This window comes from Hemiscyllium ocellatum, chromosome 10 (genome assembly GCF_020745735.1).
Source record: "Hemiscyllium ocellatum isolate sHemOce1 chromosome 10, sHemOce1.pat.X.cur, whole genome shotgun sequence".
In the NCBI taxonomy this organism is placed as follows: domain Eukaryota; kingdom Metazoa; phylum Chordata; class Chondrichthyes; order Orectolobiformes; family Hemiscylliidae; genus Hemiscyllium; species Hemiscyllium ocellatum.
Genome location: NC_083410.1, coordinates 109,046,424 through 109,058,673, shown reverse-complemented (window position 1 = coordinate 109,058,673; position 12,250 = coordinate 109,046,424). Strand labels below are relative to the sequence as shown.

The window sequence follows — 12,250 nt, the reverse complement described above, 5'->3', positions numbered from 1 at the left end:
GATGTGTTGTCCCAATCGAAATGGTGGTTTTTTTTCCTCCTTGTGTAGGGCTACGGGGGCAAACAGGAAGAAAGTTAGCCACCAGATACACGAACACCAGCTAGCCACAAAAAGACACGACCCTCTCTCCCTCATAGCCCTACACACGGAGGGAAAAAAAACACCATTTCGACTGGGACAACACATCTATCCTGGGACAGGCTAAGCAAAGACATGCCAGAGAATTCCTAGAGGCCTGGCACCCCAACCACAACGCCATAAACAAGCACATAGATCTAGATACCATCTATCAACCCCTCAGAAAACAAACAGGAAATGACATCACCACAAACCCCAGGAACCCCATCCAGGACAAACATATAAATAGATAGCAGGAGATAACAGCTTCGCTTCACTTGGAGGTTGCCACTGATGATGTTACCTAGCCAGGTAATGAAACGTCTGGATATCAAACCTACAGCTCAGCGAGCAAACCTACACCCTAAACCTCAACCTGAGCTACAAACCTTCACAAACCTTGCAAACACCTAATGGTATATCAATCCAATGAGGGTTGTGCAACAAATTTTGTTTTCTTTCAGATATGTCTTATGTAAAAATGTTGTGAATCCAAGTGTTCATTCAACACTTTATTATTTTTTGTTATCCTTTATTGGTAGCCATTTCACCTGCGGATGTCAATTATGGAGAAACATTGAGTACCCTTCGCTATGCAAACAGAGCTAAAAACATCATTAACAAACCTACCATTAATGAAGATTCTAATGTCAAACTTATTCGTGAGCTACGTGCTGAAATAGCACGACTGAAGGCTTTACTTGCTCAGGGGAATCAGGTTAGTTTTAAATCTTTTGATGAATTGGTAATTCATTTTTATTTTTGGAGGGAAAAGGGCTCCTGGTTACCATTTTTAATTGCTTTATTACATTGTGGTAACCTCCAGGACTAATTGAGTAGTACAACTAATGGCTAAATCATTTATACTCATTGAGCTTGGCTTACAGAAGTTGCTTCTTTTTTGTGGATTGTTGCAGGGATAATGGGGCTGCAGTAATGACTCTTCCGGAAGAAATTAATGGAGCTGATTTTAGCTTTGTAGAATTATAAACCTAATTAAGAAACTTTTCTCTTGGATGAAATCCACTCTTGATCATGATTAATAATTCTTAAAAACAGCTCCAATTTTATTGTTTCAACTCTAGGTGGCAGCCAAGTTTTTCTTTTATGGCTTTAGCTGAGCCTATGGGTGAAATTTAAAATAATGTGTTTGGAACATAACTGTGTAGCTGCTAGCATTAGGAGTCCAGTAATATGCAGCAGGCCTGTGGTGCCAAGCTGTACTTAATCCACCTAAAATAATAAAGCAGCTAGAGAAACTCCAGTCTGGCCCGGTTTTGTAGAAAAGGAGGGAGAGACAGATAGTTCACCTGTCAACTTTGATGCAACTTCTTCAGAACTGGACTTTGCTTTCAGTTAGTTAATCTGATTCTTCAGTGAACTAGAATTCACTGCATTAAAACTAACCATTTAAAAAAAGAAGCTTGTATTGATTATCTGGTTTAATGTGAAATATTACTTTCTTATTAGAGACTTTAATTTAAAACCTTTAATAAAATGCCTTTTATATGATATTCTCTCACTTAATTTTGGTGTCAATGCAATCCAAACTATCCAAAGCACTTTGTTAATCTCACGAAACTGCATTTGAAACAGTAAGGAAGTAATATTTTTGGTTGCAAAGCATTGACTGCTGTAATAACTTCAGAGAACGTTTGTACATTTAACCAATTGCATTGGACAATTGGTTAAACGTACAAACATATGAATAGTTTAAACAGAGCAGGTATAGATCATTTGAACCCTTGAGCCTCCTGTACCATCCAATAAGATCATGGCTGGTATGTTTGTGTTCGAATTTCACATCAGATTTTTATTAAGCAATAAAAAAAATCAATGGACCTCTTCTGCCTTAAAAATATTTAATGACCTGCCTTCTGAGGTAGTGTGTTCTGAGTGCCTCAACTCTCAGGAAAACAGTTTTGCTGCTCCTCTTTCCTGAAACAGTGACCCCTAATTTTAAAACAGCTTCCTCTAGTTCTAGACGGACCCACAAGATGATGCACCCTTTAGATATCCAGTTGTCAAGACCACTGAGGATTTTGTGCACTTCAATCAGCACTTCAATCAAATCTCATCCCACTCTTCGAAACTCCAGTGGAAACAATCCCAGCCCATCCAACCTAACCCCCATAAGACAATCTGCTTGTTCCAGGTTTCAATCTAGTCAACTTCCTCAGGACCACCTCCAATGTGTTTGCTTCCTTTCCATAAATAACCTGCGCACTGTATTTGAGATGTGATCTGACCAATCACCTCCAAAGCTGACGCATAACATCCTTTTTTTTATATTCAAGTGCTCTCCTGTAAAAAATATACTATTCCATTAGCAGCCTTAATCACTTGCTGCACCTGTAATACTAACTTATTGTGACTGCTCAGTAGAACACCTAACTCCCCCGTTCCTCGGAATTATGTAATTGTTCTCTGTTTAAGTAATATTCTGCTTTTTCATTATTCAAGGTCCAGCATGACTGATGTCATGAAAATATGGACATCTTTGACAAAGTTGATTTGTGACTTGCATTTTTATCTGTTCTTTCTTATATGATATAGCAGATACAAATGTGCCTGGGTTAATTAAAGACTTCCAAGCAATATCCTGAGAAATGGAGAGGGACTTTATCCATTGATGTTTAGTTTTAACTTTGAATCATTTTGAACTAATTAAAAAATGTAAACAGTAGCGATCATGTTATCACCTAGACTATTAATCCAGAGATCCAGGTAATGTTTGGAGACCCTAATTTTGAATCCTGCCATGGTAGGTAGGGGAATTTGAATTCAATAAAAATCTAGAAGCATGTCTCTAATAACATGTTGATAGTCAATGAAAACCCATCTGGATCATTAATCCCTTTAGGGAGGGAAACTGCTGTCTTTGGTATGATTTGGAGATGTCGGTGTTGGACTGGGGCATACAAAGTTAAAAATCACACAGCACCAGGTTATAGTCCAACAGATTTAATTGGAAGCACACTAGCTTTCGGAGTGCCGCTCCTTCATCAGGTGTGTGTGGAGGGCTCAATCCTAACACACAGAATTTATAGCAAAAATTTACAGTGTGATGTAACTGAAATTATACATTGAAAAATTGATTGTCTGCTAAGCCTTTCATCTGTTAGAATACCATGATAATTTCACTTCTTTCATGTGTAAATCACAAAACCTTTTTCTAAAACGTTACATTCTCAGGTTAGCTGTTAACAAAGGTGATAGCTAGACAATATGTATGATTTATGTGTGGCTCCAGACTCTAAGCATTGTAGTTGACTCTTAACTGCCCACTGATCAAATGGGAATGGGCAATAAATGCTGACCTAGTCAGCATCGCCCACATTCCGTGAATGAATAAAGAAATCAATAAATTATTTAATTAACATTGACCAGAATACTGCTTATTTTTGGGACCTTGACATTGAAGCTTGTTATTTAGAATTTTTTTTTGTTAATTGTAAATTGCATGTAAATCCACAGCACCCTAAATTGCTGTAATTTATCTGCAATTTGCATTATCTGCTGACTGATGCAGAAGGGTGAAAAATCCACATTAATGCAGTAGATGTTTTGGATCTGATATCTGAAATAAGAGAAAGTTGAGAAAGGCCATGTAGCGGGTGCTTTACTGTGCTTCTAGTTTGTGATTTATAAAATGCTATGTACCTTCATCTCCCAGCCATTCTCATTTGAACAAGAATTCAACAAAATAGTACAAAACTTGTGCAAAACACATCTCCAAAACAGTACAGGTGATGCTGATGAGATCTCTCCACTACACGGCTGAAATGTTTCAATACCATGTTGTCTAGTTTTATAACGAAGTGTGTTTACTCACAGCCAAATATGTTTTCCTTTCAGATTGCGTTGTTGGATTCTCCAACAGCTTTAAGTATGGAGGAGAAGCTTCAACAAAATGAAGCTAGAGTAAGTACTGTTTTGCTTGTATGTACTCCTTTTGCTATTGGAAAAATATTTCAATACACTGATGAAATAAACTGTACTGAATTTACATCACATGCACAATCCAACTGTGTATGTAAAATTGTTCGTGAAATTTAAACAAGAGATCTGATCAAAGGTGAACTACATCTGAAGCAGGATTAGAAAGTTTTGGATAATTTATTCAGGTATGATTGTAATTTAGTTTCCATCTTTAAAATCATGCATTCTGTCATTTTTATATTCTGTTTTGATTTTGTATCCTTCATGTCTTTACCTAATGTAAGTCACAAATAACATTTATGAATGTGGTATAGTATCCCTTTCTTCTAAAGTACTAAACAGAAGCTGCAGTAGGCTCTCTCTTTTTATGATCTAATTTCATGTGCAGGACCTTTTTATTTATTAGTAAAACATTGTTTTAAATTTTAAAATTTGAAACATGGCTTTCTCAAAGTACTTGTAGTAACAAAGCCTGAAAGAAAGTTATTAGAAACTGTATTCTGTTTGGTTCGGTAAATTCTGCTGATGCACCTTGGGAAATGTGCACTGCCCATCCTTGGTTTGTTTTTCACCAATGCAGAGTCACATTTTGTTACCATTATCAACCCAAGTCCACTCCTTTGTAAGTTGAATCCTTCATATGAAAACCTCCACGGAAGATACAAAGACCAGTGGGGGAATAAAGCAAGTTATGGTCAAATAAGTTTGTTTTTAATGTGGAAAATGCAAACTTTAAATGAAGGGAGGAGAAACCTCTCAAATGAAGCTTTTCAAAGCACATTTTGAGTCTCGGTTGATTTAGGAATAAACTTTGCTAAGTATCTGCATACAGTTTAATATTATTAGTTTACTTCCACGTAAGGTCATAAGATATAGGAGCAGAATTAGACCATTCGGCCCATTGAGTCTGGTCCACTATTCAGTCATGGCTGATATGTTTTTCTATCCCATTCTCCTGCCTTCACCCTGTAAACCTTGATTGGTTACTATCAAGAACCAATCTATCTCTGTCTTAAATTCACTCAGTGACTTGACCTCCACAGCCTTCTGTGGCAATGAGTGCCACAGATTCATCACACTCTGGCTAAAGAAATTCCTCCTCCATTCTAAAGGGTGGTCCCTTCACTCTTGGGTTGTGCCCTCTGGTTCTCAGTTAGGAATGTTTCATTGCAAATCTTTGAATGCTGTGTTTTAGATTTGTTTCATCAAGGTGAAAAAAACACAAAGTGGCAGAGAAAAGTCTCAACAATTACAGAAAGCATGCCAGTGGGAGAAACTATTCTTAGCTAATGAATTTGCAAAAAAAAAATTGGCCAGCATACATCTAATAGCAATGAGAACTTCAGGGAGTTGCATGTTCACAACATAAATAACATAACTCTATTTGAATTGAATACTCATCAGTCACCATTTTATCTACCTTCATGGTGATCCAATCATTCCATTGGTTAAGGCTGTAGAGCCTGGGTTCAATTCCCACCATAGCACCGAGGTATATTTTTTAAAAATCTGAAATTGAAAGCTAATCTCTAATGCTCAATAGAGAAATGGATCTGCTATCCTTACCCAGTCTAGCCTTTGTGTAACTCCAAATCCACAAAGTGTGGTTGATGCTGAACTGCCCTCTATTAATAGTTGTGCATTTTTTTTAATGATGGGTTGTGTGGCGATTTAGATGAAGTGTGGTAATTCCAAGTGTTTGTCACCGTGGAGATCTCAAAAAGTATTTCCATTTCTTCTGCATTGCCATTTAAACTCACAATTTTTAACTGCAGCCTGTTAAGAACCAGAATGATCACAGAATGATACCATATTCAGAACCTGCTGTTTAAATTTGAGTGGTTACTGGGATTTTATTTTCCTAATTCTTGCAATAGCAACTATGCCTCTGTCCAGACACACACGAAACATTCTTCTGAGTCTTCGGTGCTTATCCCATGGTTTATGCTTTTATGAAATTTTAATGTAAATTAAGGTCATCGTGGATGCTGAGATGACATCCACGAGTCCAAAACAAACAAAAATGTGATTGTCTGTTTAAGACTGAGATGAGGATTTTTTTCTCTCTCTGTGAAATGTTCCCCAGAGAGAAGGGAGACTGGATTATTAAGTATCTTGTACATCAACATGATATCAAAAGCTATGGCTGTGTGGACAGAGTAGTATAGTTGAGGTTATGATCAGATCTGACATGGTCTCAGGAAATGGTGGGGTATGCTCGGCCCACTTCTCCTATTATGATAGAGTAACCACGTAATGTGAACTTAAATAACTAGGCAGCTATGGAATCTCTTTTAATAGCCAGTGATCCAGATGAACCTGTTTTCCATCTAACTGCTGTGCATCTGTGGAAAGCAAATTAAATGCGGAGAAATTTATTTATTTGGGTTTTAATACTACTATTGTTGTGCCTGGCAGGTGGAGGAACTGACCAAAGAATGGACAAATAAATGGAACGAAACACAAAATATCCTCAAGGTGGGTCTTCCATTAAATTATTGGATATTGCTTGTAGAATTACTAAAGTAAGTACACTGCCTAAAAGGATATGAGAGGCAGGAACCCTCAACACATTGAAGAAGAATTTAGATGAACACTCAGAACACCACAACAATGCAATGATGGCTCAGTGGTTAGCACTGCTGCCTCACAGCGCCAGGGACCCGTTTCGATTCCAGTCTCTGGCAACTGTCTGTGTGGAGTTTGCATGGTCTCCTCATGTCTGCGTGGGTTTCCTCCGGGTGCTCCGGCTTCCCCCCCACTGTCCAAAGATGTGTAGATCATGTGAATTGGCCATGCTATAGTGATAGATAAGTTAGGCAGAAGGAAATTGATCTGGATGGGTCACTGTTCGGAGGGTCAGTGTGGACTTGTTGGGTTGAATGGCCTGTTTCCACACTGCAGGGAATCTAATCTAATTGTGTGCACAATATGTTTCATTATTAAACGTGTAGTGTGATTTTAAAATTTTAAATCTGCTTAAATCACTGAATTTGAAAACTGTAACTTTTAAAAAGTTGATATTTGCTCAACTTTGAGAAGTGCACCTAATGATGGGTGAAACTAAATCTCATTTGGTTTGGTATTTATTAGAAACCCATTTGGGACAGAATTTGGTGAGGACTGAGAGGCTCAATCTTCGGGAGCCCCAAGGACATTGAGGCCTTAGTTCGTAGCAGGAACCCTGTTGGTGGGGTCATGGCTCCACAGGAGAGCATTTAATATTGGGACCTCTCTCTCTCTCTCTCTCCCAATAGGCTGGAAATTTCTTCTTTCCCACACCTCAACCTCACCAAACGGCCAAGGAATGGTCACTCAAAGATTAGTTGCTTCCAATGATAATTCACTTTGCACATTCACCAGAGTTTACTGCAGAGTCCCTAGAGAAAGCCTCCATGCTGTTTCTCAGCTATGTTGTATTGGTGAGGTTGAGTGGAAAGGACAAAGGATGGTGCTACCTCGCTTTAGTAATGCTGGGTCCTTCGATTGGATGTGGTGTGAACAAGGACCGCGCCCTGTTTTGTCCCTCACAGATGGGTACGCTTTTCAGTCTCCCCACATGGTGAGTACTTTACCTCCCACTGACTGAATGCCAGCAATGATAGCATCAGGCTTTTCAGTGGGTATTACCTTTCCACTTAAGGGCTTCAGTTATTATCTGGGTTGGAAGGTCACCCAGAAATCTTCCTGCACAGAACATAAACAGATGAGGAGGCAAGTCGACCCCTAACCCATACTCTTCTATGTCCAACTGGCCACCCTACCTTAGAAGTTGCCTCTGGATGTCTGCATTAAATTCCATCCACAATCTGCTTATTGCGTCAATTCAAACATAAGCTTTATGCTTTTTCAGTATTATTCTAAGTTCATTGCATTGAGATGCTGGTTTTCTTTTAAAATCTGTTGAATTCAATAATTTGGAAGAGCACCAGAGAGAACTAAACTGCCAGCATTGCCTGTTACAATGCCACCCTGACCTGGAAATCAGCTATACTGTCGCTGGATCAACATGCTGCAATACTCTCCCTAAGAGCATTGTGAATCTCCCTACAGCATATGGATTGCAGTAGTTCAAGAAAGCAGCTCACCACTGCCTTCTCATGGTGCCCCCCCCGCCCCCCCAAACTCCATGAATAATTTCATTTTTAAAACCAAGACTGTTACCTCTGACATTGAAAGCCACTTCCCAAGCCACATTACATAATATTGATACTGATTTCTTTGTTGTTATTAGCCACTAGTCACAGCACTCATAAGGTAGCATTCACACCACACAAGTGCTAAGCAAACACTATCCCCAAGAATCTATCCATTTGCTCCTGATGTTCAATGGATTATTGCTATCACTGAATCCCGGACTCTTGTCGTCGTGGGTTTACTGTTGGTCCAGTTCAGTTTTTGGTCATTCATGTAAAGCTAGAAATCCAGTAGGGAGCTTGTTTTTTTTAACCTCACCCTTTAAAATACTCCCTTCACCATGAATGCATAGTGGCAGCAGTGTGTACCCTGTATGAGTTGCATTGCGTGAAGTCACCAGGGCTCTATCCAAACTCATGGCCTCTATCAACTGGAAGAATGAGGGCATCCAAGCCATTCCCTCACTTGCTGAGTCATAACCTTGGAACTCCCTTCTGAACTGTACTGTGGGTGCAAGAAATACACCAGGTCAGAAAGGCAGCTCACTGCCACCTTCAGGCAGTAGGGATGGGTGGTAAAAGCTGGTTTAGCTTACAACATCCATTTCCCATGACCAAACTATAGTAAAATAAATCAAATCTCCAAGTATTCATTTACAATTGCCATTCACTTTTGCATGCAAGAGATGGAATCCAAGAAGTTATCTTGACTATCAATCAATGCAACACAAGCAAATTATAATTTTGCTCCAGCTATTTAGAAAGTAATATTGTCCTGCCCTATTTACCAAGCATAAATTTTACTGCACTAATCTCTATTGAATCCAAAACTGTCATCTTAATTGTACACTTGCATAGTTAAGACCTATTGAAATGCTTTCCCAAGTGCGGTTCTTCAACCATACAATCCATTCACCCTCTCCATCAGAACCTTCTTGCTGGAAAAATTGCACAAAGTATATTACTTTGGCCATTCCTAACTTTGTTTCTAACTGAGTCCCAATAGCTTTTCCATTCTCTGCATGCCAAACTGTCCCCCCCCCCACTGCAAACTTTCATGCATTGCTGGAGTGGCTGAAAGTTAGTCACCAGAAGTAAATCCTTTCAGATTTATTTTCTGGTCAATGTAATGCCTATGCATTATAGTCATTGTTATAATGCAGGGCCACCTGGCTGCTCCCACAAAAGCAATGAGATTATTAAGGTTGTAATTTATTTTTAGTGATGTTGTTAGAGGGAAAAATATTAGCCATGAAATAGAACTTGCAAATTATTTTGAATTATGCTGTGGGATCGTTTACATCCACCTCAGAGGGTAAATGGAGCCTCAGTTTAAAGTCTCATTAAAAGATTGATGCCTCCCAGCAGTTGGTACTAAAGTGCATTGTCAGCTTAGGTCATGTATGTGAGATTATTGAACTGGATGTGAATTCACTACCTTCTCAATCACATGTTAGATTTCACTGAGCCAAGACAAATGCAACATTTTTTGAGGGGAGGGATGGTGAGAAAACATTACAATGCAATTTACAGTACCCCGATTATCTACTGTGTTGCTAATTGAAATGGTAATTATTTGTCAAGAGAAAATTAAAACTAGTTGTTGAGTCAATGACTGCAAATAAGGTGTGCTTCATGAATAAATAGAAATTATGGCTTCGGATGTGAAATGTTTAACCTCAGGGTGCACACTGCTTGTTTCTGATATTTTCATTCAAGCTTTAATTTAATAAAACCTAAAGAACTGCAGATGCTGTAAATTAGAAACAAAACAGAAGTTGCTGGAAAATCTCAGCAGGTCTGGCAGCGTCGGTGAAGAGAAGTCAGAGTTAACATTCTGGTCCAGTGACCCTTCCTCAGAATGATTCTGAGGACCTAAAACGTTAACTCTGATTTCTCTTCACCGATGCTGCCAGACCTGCTGAGCTCTTCCAGCAACTACTTCTGTTTTTGCATTAATTTGATAAATTGCTTCATTTATGAATTTTTGGTTAGCTTAGAGAAAAATGTCTAGAGAATCTTGTATCAGTAGTTGTTAACCAGCTTTGTTTTATATAGAAGTAAAATACTGCAATATGGATACCTGAAATAAAGGCAAAGGTTTCTGAAACTAGACAGTAGGTCTGGCAGCACCTGTAGGGAGAGAAATAAAGTTTAATATTTCAGATCGAGATGATCTTTCATCAGAATTTCTAAGCTTCCAAATAAAAGCCATTCAGCTTTTATTTATTTTTCTAGTTGTTATATTAAACTGACAATCCATATATCCTTGCGGGTGAGTGTTAAAGATCCTATAGCACCAAGAAGGAACAGCCGCAAAGTTCTCCTTGATGCTTTGGCCAATGTTAATCCCTTAGACTACTATGGGATGTTGATTGGCTGGCCTTTTTGTATTTCTGTTGGAGAAAGTTGTGTGCACATTGGCTACCTCCTTTTCCTACATCACAACAGTGTAATTTGGTGGCATATAGGGATATTATAAAAAAATTTGTATAGACACTTGGTTAGATCACAGAGTCCTGTACACTATTTTGTTCCTCATATTACCATCATAGATATAAGGACAGTGGCGAGGATGCAAAAAAAGATTTAAATTGATGATACCAAACGTAGATGTGAATGTGTTTGTGGGGATGGGCAGTCTGGTTTGCTTATTTCTAGAGAAGGCTGTGAGATACTGTGATTTTTAAAGATGCACACAATGTTTTGCTGGAGTAGATTTGGAGTGTGGTTTTTGATTTCATTATTGTCACAGGTACAGTGAAAAGTTTTTTGTTTTGCGTGAGTACAGGCAGATCATACCGTACAAAGTATAATGGGATAATAGAACAGAACTGGAAATGATCAATAGAACATAATCAAGAAATCACCAGAAGAAGTTTACTTGAGAATGGTGATAGTGTGCAAATTGATAGCACGGGGAGTAATTGAGTCGAATATTATAGAACCATGTAAAGGAATATGGTAAAAGGATGTTGGAAATGGGGAGCAAGCGGGTGGGGGTGGAGAGGTTTGTCTGATAGTTGGGGAAGGGTAATTGGAGAACTGTGAGAAATGTAAAACGTGGCAAGGATAAGTTGAGCCAAATTGCTTTATGTATATTGTAGAATATACATAACAAGGATTTATGTAAATGCAAGAGAATTTATTTGTATTTCTAAAGGTCAACTCACTTTGAAAGGATATTGAAATGGCTATGTATCTTGGGCGCAGTCAAACCAAAGGTGTTCAAAGGGTGACAGAACAGAGCAATTTAGAGAGCACATTCTAAAGTATAAGGGACTAATGGCCATTGAGCAATGGAAGCTGAGAAGTGGAGGCTACCTGTTGGGACATATAGCTGAGTTAAGCTTGAATGAAATAAGGTTTGGAACTAAAAGTGAAGATAAGGATCTTGAAGTCCTCTCACCAGATATATTATGAAATAAATCAGATGAGCAACTTGCATTCTGAGGTTTAATAATCAATTGATGCTGATTTGGTGAGCGTCTGATAAATGGATGGAGCCAGTGTTGTAGATGAAATAGTTTTTAATAAATAATTTGTGTAACTTGATGGAATCAGGATGGATGGTCAGTTTTATTGAGCAACCCTCAGTGTAAAATAAACATTTGATTCGAGTTCAGCTGTTGGAGCTACAATCTTTTGGATGAGATGTTAAATTGAGGCCTCGTTAGTCACCTTGGGTTGATGCAAAAGATTCCTTATCATTAATCTTGAAGAAGTGGGAAGCTCATTTTGGTGTCTTAACCAATATTTATCACTCAATTAGCATAATTGGAACCATTTATGTAGTCATTATTCCATTGTTCTTTTTTGCTTGCATTTTGACTCTTGCAAATAGAAAATACATTTCCAAAGTATTTGTAACAAGAAAGAAATTGCTGGAGCAACTCAGTCGGTCTGGCAGCATCTGTGGAGAAAGCAGAGCTAATGTTTAGAGTCCAGTGACCTTTCAGAACCAGGTCTAAAGCTTCTTACTCGCTTGACATCACCACATCCGATCAGGAATAATGTGTATATAATAACTAAATTCTAAGTCTGTTCCACCAGTT

General features: G+C 38.4%; 1 protein-coding gene across 2 annotated transcripts in view; it reads left to right on the top strand.

The window, feature by feature from the left end:
* kif16ba (kinesin family member 16Ba) overlaps positions 1-12,250 on the top strand; it is a 130,666-nt gene that overhangs the window by 26,614 nt on the left and 91,802 nt on the right. For both annotated transcript variants that reach the window (XM_060831852.1, XM_060831853.1), the window contains 3 exons: positions 660-835; positions 3,976-4,041; positions 6,478-6,537. In XM_060831852.1, the coding sequence (XP_060687835.1) occupies positions 660-835; positions 3,976-4,041; positions 6,478-6,537 (302 nt within the window). The remainder of the gene's footprint in view (positions 1-659; positions 836-3,975; positions 4,042-6,477; positions 6,538-12,250) is intronic.